The 13,850-nt window shown below is 33.3% G+C and overlaps 1 protein-coding gene across 1 annotated transcript; it reads left to right on the top strand.

Annotated features, from left to right (window-relative positions):
* Window positions 1–12,154: 12,154 nt before the first annotated feature.
* Window positions 12,155–13,850, top strand: LOC131171722 (berberine bridge enzyme-like 7). The gene has a single exon (XM_058131629.1). The coding sequence runs from the start codon at window positions 12,188–12,190 to the stop codon at window positions 13,775–13,777; it is 1,590 nt and encodes a 529-aa protein (XP_057987612.1). The 5' UTR covers window positions 12,155–12,187; the 3' UTR covers window positions 13,778–13,850.

Raw genomic sequence — 13,850 nt, 5'->3', positions numbered from 1 at the left:
TTCAATGAAATATTCATAAGCATTTTCTTAAGGAGTCAAGTGTGACTAAAGATACTAACTAAATATGCACAATATACACACTAATCACAAACTGTATATCATTCACTAATCACAAATTGTATATCATTCACAAGTTATATCAACAATATGCACACTATAAAGTTATATCAACAATATGCACACTATAAAGTTATATCAACAATATGCTAATCACAAACTATATCAACCACAGCTAATCACAAACTATATCAACCACAAGTATCAAGATTACCATTCATTACTTTTCTCCCCCTTTTTGTCAGCATCAAAAGAATATGGGAGAAAGCATGTCAAAATTCAGTCTAAGTGCAGTAAATAAAACAGTCAAGACAGAAATTGATATAGCAGACTAATTTAAAGTTCAGAAAAACCAAAAGTAGCAAACTAAGTAGCAAACTAACAGACAGACTGTTAGACAAAATTCAATCAGAATTCAGTTTATCCTTTCAGCCTAGAGCTTCTTCTGATTGGTTTTGGAGCAGCCATTTTCAGCTTTTTGGGCTTGACAGGTTTATCACTCAAGGTTTGAAGAATTTCAGCAGCCAATTCAGTTCCTGGTGTCAAGGGAATAATAGGCCCAGCTGCTAACTCGATTCTGCAGATAGTACTGCACTCATTGTAGACTTTTTGCCAGTTTTAGTCTTTTTGCCAGATGGTTTACCAGTTTCCTCTTTCTGTTTGCTTCTTTGTTCCTTTTGAGCTGTTTTTCCCTTTCCTTTTGCAGGAGCAGCAGGAGCAGGGGTCTCTGGTTCTGCTTCAGACTCTGAGTCACTCATATCCTTCCCACTACCTTCTTTGCTGCCTCCATTACCATTCCCATCATCAGAATCATCTTCATCTTTTTCAGCTTCATCTTCTTCCTCTTCTTCCTTTTCTTCCTCTTTCTCTTCTTCTTCTTCTGTTTCTTTCTCTTCCTCTTCTTCTGTTTCTTTCTCTTCCTCTTCTTCTGTTTCTTCTTCTTCTTCCTCTTCTGTTTCTTCTTCTTCCTCTTCTCCTTTCTCTTCTTCTTTTTCTGTTTCTTCTTCTTCTTTCTCTGTTTGAGGAACAGAACCAGTAGCAGCTTTACTGGTTTCTCCAGCCTCAGTGGTTGAAATACCCAAATGAACTTTGATTTTAAACAATTCTTCCACAATTTTGTACATCAACATCAAAGTCCCATCAACTTTAGAATCAAGAGCATTCATAAGAACAGTTTGAAAACCTCTAAATTTCTGTAGCTCTCCAAGTTCCATTTCAACAAATTCCCTCAAGTTGTTTACTTCCTCCAAAATTCCTTCAACATTAAAAGTACCGCTTGCACTATCTTTGGAACTAGCACCTTGTTCAAATCTAAGCTTTCTACCATCATCATCTTTTTGCAAACTTGTGATTGGGATCATATTGGTCCTAAGTTTCTCGGTTTCCAAAGGTATCCCAAAGTCTCTAAACAGACCATTAAGAAGATGGGCATAGGGTAGCTTGTAAGGTGGTTTCCATTTCATGATTTGCTTCAGCATAAAATAGGCAAGATTAAATTCAATTTGGTTCACAATATGCCAAATTATGCAGAGATCAAGGGTACTCAAATAGTTTGGACTGCCAGTTCTAGGATTCAACACATAAATGATAAAACTATGAAGAATTTTGATGTGTTGATGAGCATGGGTAATGCTAGTTTTATCCTTCACTTCCCCTTTAAACACTTCACCCTCAAAATCTCTTTTGTTAAATCCACCAACAGCAAAAACATCTTTGTGAGAACAGATTTTATTCCCACTGTTTGGGATTCCTAGGGCTTTGGCTAATCTAGCAACCGTCACTTCATAGATTTTCCCTTTCATTTTCACCTTAAAAGAGTCATCTTTATCAGAATCATCAACCCTTAAATTCTTATAAAATTCTTGAACTAAGTCCACATATACTCCTTCAGTGTCAGAGCACAATTTATCCCATTTTTGATATTCAAATAAGGATTGTAAAGGAACAGAAACTTCAATAAAAGAAGGCCAGTGGATATACCTTGGCTCATGTATAGCTCTCTCCATATGCATAACTGGAGCTTTTGAAGTCTTTTTCTTTTTGGTTCCTTTTTCTTGGACTGGCTCACTGGTTCTTTTCTTGGGTGTTTCTTTTGATTTGCCAATTACCAGAGGAGCATCTTTTTGTGGAGGAGGTGACGCAGGAACACTTGCGTCAGTGGAGTCCGATGATGAATATGTGGGGATTTTAGCTTTCCCTTTTCCTTTTTCCCGCGCCATAACCAATCTCAGAAGCAAGTTAGGCCGAAATGACAGTGAGGACTGAGATTATAAATTCAGCGATGTGAGCAGCCAATATATATATATATATATATATATATATATATATATATATATATATATAATCAGTCGAAGCATATCAACATACTTTTAGCACAACTGAGCACAATGTCACAAAAAAAATGAATAAACAGCAAGAAATACTCGGGTTTTTGAGAATCCATGGCAATCGATTTATGATTATATACCACATTTTCACGTAATGCTAATATTAAAAATAAACAATTTATTGCGAAAAACAGAACAAAGTCCCCAAAAAAAATCAACAGCACATTGTGAAATCAAAACAAATGAAACACGCACAAACAAAAAGTTAAATACAATTCCATTAAAGTTTTAGATTTTATACCTGAGATTTGCAGAGACAGAGAGTGCGAGTTGATATCAAGCGAGAAAAAAAAATATTCAACAGGAAATTTCTTTCGGCAGATTTAGAAAAAATAGCAGAAATGGAGAATTTGGGAATTTTCTAACTTGAAACAATCGATTTAATTGAATCACAGCCAATGGGTTTCGGAAATATTTAAGAACGATGAAGGGAGACGATGGCTTGGAAGGTTGCGAATGGAATGAGTTTGCAGATGGAGACGCGTTCGTTCGGGTTTTAGGAGACGAAGCGACGGAAAGAGAAGGAGTTTTGAATTTTAAAACTGAAAAGACACAACTGTAGACATTTGCAGAGAATGGGTAGCGTGTAGCAGAGGAGGAACAGTGAGAAGATTGATGGTTCAGGAAAAAAATTTGAGTCCCGCGCTAATTAATGTGTTAAAAGTCCATTTTGCCCTTAAATCACATAAAGATGCAATGCTCTAAATAGAGGGGTATTTAAGTAATATGGGCTTTAAACATGCAGAATAGGCGCTCGAAAAAAAAAATTTTGAGTTTTAGTGAAATCAGACCTGACTTCCAGTTTGCCAACGAAAAAGTAGGAGCAGTGGTAAAGCATTTAGCAAACAAGAAAATTAGCAAACAGATTAGTATGCCACTGTGATCAAATTCTGCAGATTACTGTTCATATCTGATAAGACCCAGAATTTTTCAAATTGCACCAAAAATATCAGAATGCATCTTTAACACTACAAACCAACATATATCACTTCATTTTCATATAAAAACATGAGAATGCATCAAAACTTAATCAAGAGCATCAATCATACCAAGTTCTCTTCTTATTTTGCAGAAAATTTCCTCATTAAGTGGCTTTGTAAAAATGTCAGCAAGCTGTTTTTCAGAAGGGACAAATTCAATTTGAATATCACCATTTTGAACATGATCCCTAATAAAATGATGTCTAATTTCAATATGCTTGCTTCTAGAGTGTTGAACAGGATTTTTTGATAGGTTTATAGCACTAGTATTGTCACATCTTATGGGAATGTGATCAAATTTAATTTCAAAGTCTTCAAGCTATTGTTTCATCCACAAAATCATGGCAACACAACTTCCAAATGCAATATATTCAACCTGCAGAGAAAGTGCAATGAGGTTTGCTTTTCTTGTGCCATGAAACTAATGCATGACCTAGAAATTGACAAGTTCCAGAAGTGCTTTTTCTATCCAGTCTACTACCAGCAAAATCTGAATCGCTATAACCAATAAGATCAAATGATTCACATTTTGGATACCATAAGCCAATATTGTGAGTGCCAATGAGGTATTTAAAAATTCTCTTAACTGCTACAAGATGAGATTCTTTTGGACATGATTGAAATCTTGCACATAAACATACACTGAAATGAATATCTAGTCTAGATGCTGTCAAGTAAAGTAAAGAACCAATCATACCTCTATAAAGTTTGTTATCTACCTCTTTACCTTTTTCATCTTTCTCCAATTTAATTGTTGAGCTCATGGGAGTTCCAATACTTTTCATATCCTCCATTTTGAACTTCTTTAGCATATCCTTTATGTACTTGGACTGATTTATAAAAATTCCATCTTTCATTTGCTTAATTTGCAATCCAAGGAAGAAAGTAAGTTCACCCATCATACTCATTTCAAATTCACTTTTCATCATGTTGGAAAATTTCTTACAAAGAGAATGGTTAGTAGCACCAAAAATAATATCATCTACATAAATTTGCACAATAAGCATGTCTTTTCCTAGTTTCTTAATGAAAAGAGTAGTATCCACTTTTCCTCTTTTAAAATCATTTTGAAGCAAAAATTTACTAAGTCTCTCATACCATGCTCTAGGAGCTTGCTTTAAACCATAGAGAGCTTTAGTAAGCTTGTAAACATGATTTGGAAAGTGAGGGTCTTCAAAACCAGGAGGTTGAGCTACATAAACTTCTTCATCAATATATCCATTTAAAAATGCACTTTTAACATCCATTTGATAAAGCATAAAATTCTTAAAACATGCAAATGCACACAGCATTCTAATAGCTTCAATTCTAGCAACCGGAGCAAAGGTTTCATCAAAATCAATACCTTCCTCTTGGTTGTATCCTTGAGCTACTAGTCTAGCTTTATTTCTAACTACATGTCCTTTTTCATCCATCTTATTCCTAAATACCCATTTAGTTCTAATAACAGAGTGCTTTTTAGGTTTAGGAACAAGTTTCCAAACTTTGTTTCTTTCAAATTGATTTAATTCCTCTTGCATAGAAAAAAGCCAATTTTCATCATTTTGAGCATCATCATATGTTTTGGGTTCAAATTGAGAAACAAAAGCAACATTACCAAAGTATCTTCTAAGTTGAGCTCTTGTCATCATCCTTTGTGATGGACTATCAAGAATATCATCTTTGGAATGATTTCTATGGTACCTCCATTCTTGTGGAATATCTTGATGTTGAGGTTCCTCAATTTGTAGTTCTTCCACATTTGGTTGGGAGTCTTCTTGAATTTCAACATTTGTGGAGCAAGGGAGTTCTTCTTCTTTGTCGTTTTGATCATCCTCCACTTGTTCTTTTGATTCAAGCTCATCATTATTCGAATTCTTTGAGTTTAGAATCTGCTCAATTTCATCATCACAAGAATCTTTCCTTTGCAAGGAAGTGTTAGCATCATCAAAAAGTATATGCATTGATTCTTCCATGGTCAATGTTTTTCTATTGAAAATCCTATATGCTTTGCTATTTGTTGAATAGCCTAGAAATATTCCTTCACAAGATTTAGCATCAAATTTCTTGAGATTGCTGTCTTTGTTATTCAAAATGTAACATTTGCAACCAAAGACATGAAAATATGCAATATTGGGTTTTCTTCCTTTCCAAAGTTCATAAGGAGTTTTCTTTAAAATAGCTCTAATGGAAACTCTGTTTAAAATGTAGCATGTCAGTATTTACACTTCCGCTTAAATATTTTGGTAAACTGTTTTCATTCAGCATTGTTCTTGCCATTTCTTGCAAAGATCTATTTTTCCTTTCAACAACTCCATTTTGTTGTGGAGTTCTAGGAGCTGAAAATGTATGATAAATACCATTTTGAGTGCAGAAATTTTCAAACAAATTATTTTCAAATTCTTTTCCATGATCACTCCTCAAAGATGTAATGCAATATCCTTTTTCATTTTGAGTTCTTTTGCAAAAAGCTTCAAATATATCAAAGGTTTCATCTTTATGAGCAAGAAAGAAAGTCCATGTGAATCTTGAAAAATCATCAACAATTACAAATGCATATGCCTTGCCTCCTAGACTTCTAGGTGTGATTGGACCAAAAAGATCAAGATGTAATAATTCCAATGGTCTAGACGTAGTTACAACATTTTTTTATTTAAAAGATGATTTTGTATGCTTACCAAGTGCACAAGCTTTGCATTGAAATTCTTTTTCAAATCTTAGCTTTGGAAGTCCTCTAACAAGGTTCTTTCTAGAGAGTTTAGCAAGTGTACTCATGCTAGCATGTCCTAATTTTCTATGCCATAACCATGCACTATCATCTGAAGTCATAAAGCATGTTTCACAATTTTCTTCAAGACTTGTTAAATCAAGTAGATAAATATTATCTATTCTAGCACCAGCAAACATAACATTATTTCCATGAATCTCACAATGTGTAGAAGTAAAAATAACTTTAAAATCATTATCACATAGTTGACTAATACTTAAAAGATTATACTTTAATCCTTGTACTAATGCAACATTCTCAATGCAAGGATTTTTACCAATAGTTCCACATCCAACAATTTTAGCTTTACTTTTATCACCAAATTTGACATAACCTTCTTCTTTTAAAGTAAGAGAGGAAAACTTGCCTTTGTTTCCTGTCATGTGCCTAGAGCAGCCACTATCAATGTACCAATGTTCTGTTTCCAGCATACTCCTTAGGCAGACCTGAAATCAGTTAACTGTTCTTAGGTACCCAAGCAACTTTGGGTCCTTGAGTGTTAGTAACATTAGGTAAAGTTCCTTTAAGCACCCATACCTTCTTTGCCTTAAAGGTTCCTTTCCTAATAGGACAAGCATTAATCATATGACTATTATGATTACAATAAAAGCATATAATACTTGGTTGAGAAAAGGATGTAGCTTTAACAAAAAATTGTTTGTATTTTCCATACTTCATAAATCCATCATAACCAATTCCATATTTTTCATTTGTGGATCTTTGATTCCCAAGAAGTATATCAAGTATTTCTTTTCCTTTTGTAAATTTAGTTAAATCTCTTGTCAAAGATTCAACTTTTGCCTCAAGAATTATGTTTTTCTCAAGAAGTTGTTCACACACTTCTTTTGATCTTTGAAGCTCATTATTAACTTCCTTAAATAATTTCATTTGAGATTTGTAAAATTCATTTTCCTTTGAAACCATACTTAAGGAAATATTTTCTGATCTTAAAGCACAATTTTCATGAACTAAAATTTTGCATTTCTTTTTAAAAGTTCTATATTTATCATATGTCTTCACAAATGCAAGTTCTAATTCATTAACATTAGAAAGTTCAAGATTTACCTCATTTTCACTATCTTCGATGTGTGAGCTTTCACCTTTTTCTTCAATTGCCATCATACAAGTGTTTGCAGCCTCTTTGTCACTTGTTTCATCATTTGATGAAGAGTCACTATCACTCCATGTTGCCGCCATTGCCTTTTTGCTTTTGTCCTTTCTAAACTTGTTTTTCTTCTTCAATGTAGGACACTTTGGCTTAATGTGGCCTGGTTTGTTACACTCATAACAAACTATTTCACTTGGATGATTTGGAGCCTTTGGAGCATATTTCTTTGTGAACTTCTTGTATTTGCTTCCACCTTTTCTAAATGCTCTTTTGAATCTTTTGACTATCATAGCCATATCTTCATCATCATCACTTGAAGCACTTGAATCGTCACTTGAACAAGCTTTAAAAGCAACATTTTTCTTTTTCTCATCTACCTTTTCGGATATGAAAGCTATGCCTTTCTTTTTCTTTTGATCACCTTCATTCTCATTTTTCTTATAAATCATCTCATGTGCAATGAGAGAACCAATTAGCTCATCATAGGTGTATTTTCTAAAATCCTTGGTGTCTCGAATAACATTAGTCTTTGCTTCCCACGTCTTTGGAAGAGACCTCAGAATTTTCTTTACAAGTTCTTGTTCCTCAAATCTCTTTCCAAGAGCTTTAAGTAGATTGACAAGATCTGTAAATCTGGTACTCATTTCAAAGAATAGTTTCACTGTGTTTCATCTCAAACAACTCATAATCACGGATGAGGAGGTTTGCCTTTGACTCTTTTACCACATCAGTTCCTTCATATGTGACTTCTAGTTTGTCCCATATTTCTTTTGCAGTTTGACATCCTGAAATATGATTATACTCATTAATATTAAGAGCACAATGAAGAATGTTAATAGCCTTGGCATTTGTAGAAATTTTCTTCCAATCATTATCATCAAATTCAACTTCAGCTTTAGGAATTTGTACAGTTCCTTCACTGGTTTTATAAGGAATATAAGGACCATCTTTAATTATTCTCCAAGCATCAATGTCAACAGATTGTATAAAGTTTCTCATTCTAGTTTTCCAAAAGGAGTAATTTGTGCCATTAAACAGTGATGGTCTAGTGATGGAATAACCTTCACTAAGGGGCAGTATACCACAGAATTTCTAGATGAACTAGCCATGTGTGTGGATCACTCTAAGGGTTTAATCCTCAAGCAAGAGAGACAAGCTCGATACCAAATTGATGTCCCAAAATATGTCCAAGAGGGGGGTGAATTGGACTTCAAAAACAATTTTCGGTTCTTGCTCAAAACCTTTAAAAATTGCAGCTAGGTTCAACTCAATTGACTAATGTGAAATATGAACAATACAGCTCTATTAACAAGTTGATTCTAATTTAGGCTATAAGCAATCAGTATACTGATCTAACAAATTATATCAGCACTCAGCAGAGTTATCAGTATTCTGAACACGTTTTTAACACAGCAACCAGAGCAGTATACCAAATATTCTAACTGACAGCAGATTAACTAGTAAGCAGATTAAACCAGATATCAACAGATTTAGCAGTAAACTGATTTTCTCAGATTGCAGCAAGATTAACAGCAAATGATATCAACTTTCATATCAGCAAAAGCATATCAATCATAAAGCTAAATTGCATAAATGTAAAGAGCAAGGGTTGAGAAAATGAACACTGAAATTTTTATAGTGGTTCGGCTTCAACTAGCCTACATCCACTCTCTCAAAGATCCCACTTTGAGTCTTCACTTCACTATTCTTCTCTTTTAAAGGCAAGAGACAAAAGCCCTTTACAAATCTTCTCACCAAAGCTTTTACAAGTAGCTTCACACTTCAACCAAGTGTTATCCCAAACACTTATCACAACCAAGCTTCAATAGGTGCTTGAATGACCTCTCATAAATGATAATAATGTGTTTAAAACTCACTCTCACTCAATACAACAGAATCTATAAAGAAGAGTTGAGTAAATAAGCCAATGATGAGCAATAAAACACTTTGAGCACTTTGAATGAAAGCTTTTATGATTTTGAACAGTAGAGGGACTTTCATTAAGTGCAAAATGGCCAAAGGAAGGTGTATTTATAGCTTTGGAACATTTTTTACCGTTGCAGAACTCATTTGAACGTTACAGATACGAATTTCAAGAAAATAGCCGTTATTTTGTCGTTTTCTGCGATGTTGTGCAGAGTTGAGACAGTTAGCATACTTGAGAAAATAGCAAACCAGTTAGCATACTAAAATAAGTAGCAAACCAGTTAGCATACCAGGAAAACTTTTCTGCATAACTTTCAAAGCTATAAAGCTTCACACCAAATCATAGTCAAATACTTTTTAGGCCAGTAATGATTAAAAGAAAATCTTTTGAGGGATTGAAAATAAGCATCATTGACTTTTACTCCTCAATTCTTTTCACAAGTAATCCTATCAATAAAACTTAACTTCTATACTATGTGTACCTTCAATTCTGATTTTCAATGTAGCCTTGGAAGGTAGTCTTTTCTTCTTTTATCTCCTTTGATTCGTCCTGTGTTATCCTTAGATTGTCATCCTTTCTTCAAAAGCACGAATCCATCATAAAATCCTTGTGTCCTTTTTCTTTAAGATACACAACACTTAAAACAATGTTAGTTTGATTCTAGTTGAGTTTTGGTATCATCAAAATCTATGCTCCTTTGAGCTTGTGGGGTCAACAATCTCAAATTTTTAAATTTTTTAACATTTTATTTTTAGAAATAAATACTTAACAATTTAGATATTATTTAAAATTTATGAATCTTCTCCGCATAATGTGAACTTTGTTGATATAGGAATTTCTGGCCTCCCACAGTGGGTGTTTTAAAACAAAGGAAATTAAGTTTGAAAAGGTGGGATTGTAAATGTCAATAGATGGAATGGAAGCACCAATTTTTGAGTTTTCCAACAAAAATAAACGTCACGTACATCATCGTTGATAATTCTATACCAATCTGCCATTTCAGTGATCAAAATTGTCAAATTCAACTATTGGTTAATACGTATTAGGGTGTGTGTGTCAACCGCTCATAAAATTCAATCATTCTTATCACGAGCAAGGTTTTCAAATTTCAATAAGATAAGTTATCCTAAATTTTAGAGATTAAAATCAAGATATTTTTAAATTTAAAAATATAATATAAAACTTTTTAAATTTTAAAATTTTACGCATAAAATATTTTTAATTCTTAATTGTTGATTTATAAATAATAAGTTGATATGGATAATTTAGAGTGATAATAACATGTTAAACTATTGTTATTTTTTTAAAAGTAAAGTACTTTTAATTAGCTGCTATACATCTAATCTTTCATTATTTTGTATGGTTAAAATTTTTTCATGGTTGATTTGTAAAGAAAATCATAATTAATTTGTTACTATCACATAGAGCATAGAAAATTGTCATGTCACCATTGCTCTAAATTGTATTAACTGTCTATTAGAGTAAAAAAATTATGTAAAATTTTAAAAATCAAAAAATTTTTTATTGTATTTTTAAGTTCAGGATAACTCTATTATAACCATTAAAATTCATGAACAACTATTGAAATTCATCCAATTCTAATCTCATTAATTAGTGAAAGTGAAAAAGAATTAAAAATTTAAGATTTAATATATTATGTGATTTAATTATTTCAACGAATTAATTTTTCGTTCAATTTTTAAGATATATTCCATTAGATATATTCTACCAGTCGACAACATGAAATGATTAATATTTAAGTACAAGCTTGAGAGAATGCTCTAAAAATAACCAAATACAATAATTTCAAGTTCTAAAAATATTTTTATTTATGTTTTCTTTCATTTATAATTAAAAAATATAATATCAGATCCCTAAAATCATTTTATTTTCTTAAATTTACTTTCTCAAAAAGGTGATACTGTACTGTTATTTCCATAAATAAAATGTCTAAAAGCCACATCCTGCTAAATAAAAAATAATTTTCTTTTTAATTTTTCGGTATTATAGCTTAATTATCCGAAAATTAATTTGTTAATCTTCCCCTGATATCCCTTAATTCAAACAGGACGATAGTATGCTTGATTACTATATTAATGACAGGGTATTGTACATTCTAGGCATGAATCCAAGAAACATATCAAGAAAAATACTATCATAAATTCCCTGTAATCTGTTTTTTTCTTTCTTATAAGTAAAATTTTTATTATTATAAAATAGGAAAAATTTAGCACTTATTCAATAAAAATTTAGTCAGTAATTTATTCAAATACACCCAACCTCAGATATAGCATGCTAAGTGAAAAGAATAACAATAAAATATCCTATCGAAATGATATAGAATGGCATAATAATAGAATATCCTATTGACTTAGCATGGATATAACATGCCGTGTTAGCATATTACATGAAATAAAACAATAGAATGTAAGTAAATATATATAAATACAATTACTATATATAGAATGGCATAATAATAGAATATAGAATGGCATAATAATAGAATATCCTATTGACTTAGCATGGATATAACATGCCGTGTTAGCATATTACATGAAATAAAACAATAGAATGTAAGTAAATATATATAAATACAATTACTATATATAGAATGGCATAATAATAGAATATCCTATTGACTTAGCATGGATATAACATGCCGTGTTAGCATATTACATGAAATAAAACAATAGAATGTAAGTAAATATATATAAATACAATTACTATATATATATATATTAACCGCTTATTTATCATTTCACGTAGAGAGTCTCCGTGTACTATATTCCTATAATGGCAGTAAAGAAACAAAACAAGCGGCTGGTCCCGAGAAGAATCCAACAGGCAGCCAATATCATAAATGCCATATCATACAATTAAATATCACCAACTCAGCATAGCAGATTTCGGTTGCTCCTTGCCTACAAATACAAGTTAAAAGATGAAGTTTAAGCAGGAAGAAAATAATCATCACCCTCAAAAATGAAGGTTTCAATATGTTTTATCATTTTTATTATTTCAGTTTCTTTAGCAGCTTGCAATGATTCAACCTTGGAAAGCTTTCTCCAATGCCTTCCTACTCATGTTAACTCCTCTAACCCAATAGCTAAAGCCATACATAAGCCTTCGGATCCCTTTTTTCAGTCCACCCTAGAAGCCTATGTGAAAAACCTGAGATTTCTGACCCCTACAACCCCAAAACCTCTTGCTATTATAGCCGCCGCACATGAATCCCATGTCCAAGCAACTGTTATTTGTGCCAAGTCTCATGGCTTGCAGATCAGGATTCGGAGTGGTGGCCATGATTTCGAGGGTCTTTCCTACACATCAAAAGTGCCATTTATCATCCTTGACATGTTCAATTTTCGCAAAATTGTTGTTCAGCCTTACCAGGAAGCTGCATGGGTTGAAGCAGGAGCAAACCTTGGTGAACTTTACTACCAGATTGCCAACCAAAGCAGCATCCATGCTTTTCCTGCTGGGATCTGCCCTACTCTAGGCACTGGAGGTCACTTTAGTGGAGGAGGATATGGGAACTTGATGAGAAAATTTGGTCTCTCTCTGGACAATATCGATGATGCACGAATAGTTGATGCCAATGGTAGAATTCTCGACAGACGAACCATGGGAGAAGATCTATTTTGGGCACTTAGAGGTGGTGGCGGAGCAAGCTTTGGGGTTATTCTTTCTTGGAGGATCAAATTGGTTAGAATTCCTGAAAAAGTAACCGTGTTCAGGGTGGGCAGGACCTTAGAACAAGGTGCAACTGACATCGTTTATCGGTGGCAGGAAGTTGCTCCTGAGCTAGATAATGATCTTTTCATAAGAGCAATGCCAACAATTGCGAACGGTACACGCAAGGGTGACAAGACGATTCAAGTACTTTTCATTGGCATGTTTCTTGGAAAAACTGACAGACTTCTTCCATTGATAAATAAGAGCTTTCCTGAGCTGGGTTTGCAGCGAAAGGATTGCGAAGAAGTAAGCTGGATAAAATCAACTCTTTTCTGGGCAGAGTTTCCCAAAGGAACACCGATTGATGTTCTGCTCCAGAGACCTAACACAACACTATTCCTTTCCAAAGCTAAGTCTGATTATGTAAAAGATGTGATTCCAAAGTCTGGTCTAGAGGCAATTTGGAAGTCGATGCTTAAAGTGGGGCGGATGTTCATGCAATTTAACCCTTACGGAGGAAGAATGAGTGAACTTGCAGAAACTAGCAGCCCATTCCCTCATAGAGCTGGATACAGGTTCTTGATTCAATATTCTACGAATTGGGAAGAAAAAGATGGGATTGATACAGAAAAGCAGGTAAATTTGTTAAGAGAAATGTATGATGCAACGGCTCCATACATGACCAAGGAACCAAGAGAGGCTTTTCTCAACTATAGAGATCTTGATATTGGTAGCAATGCAAGCAACCATACAGACTTTAAGACAGCTAAAGTTTATGGGCTCAAGTATTTTAAGAACAACTTCTTCAGGTTGACAGAGGTGAAAGCCAGAGTTGACCCTGATAATTTCTTCAGTCATGAACAAAGTATTCCACCTCGACATGCTAATCATAATTAATCGAGTAATTAACTTATTGTTATGTTCATGTATTACTTATAATGATACAATTATCAAATATATAGAATAACAT

Source organism: Hevea brasiliensis, chromosome 13, assembly GCF_030052815.1.
Source record: "Hevea brasiliensis isolate MT/VB/25A 57/8 chromosome 13, ASM3005281v1, whole genome shotgun sequence".
Taxonomy (NCBI): domain Eukaryota; kingdom Viridiplantae; phylum Streptophyta; class Magnoliopsida; order Malpighiales; family Euphorbiaceae; genus Hevea; species Hevea brasiliensis.
The sequence above is the reverse complement of the archived record's forward strand: the minus strand, read 5'-3'. Positions and strand labels throughout refer to the sequence as shown.

Coding starts and splice junctions, on each gene's coding strand:
- LOC131171722 (XM_058131629.1), top strand. CDS start 12,188: ATGAAGGTTTCAATATGTTTTATCATTTTTATTATTTCAGTTTCTTTA.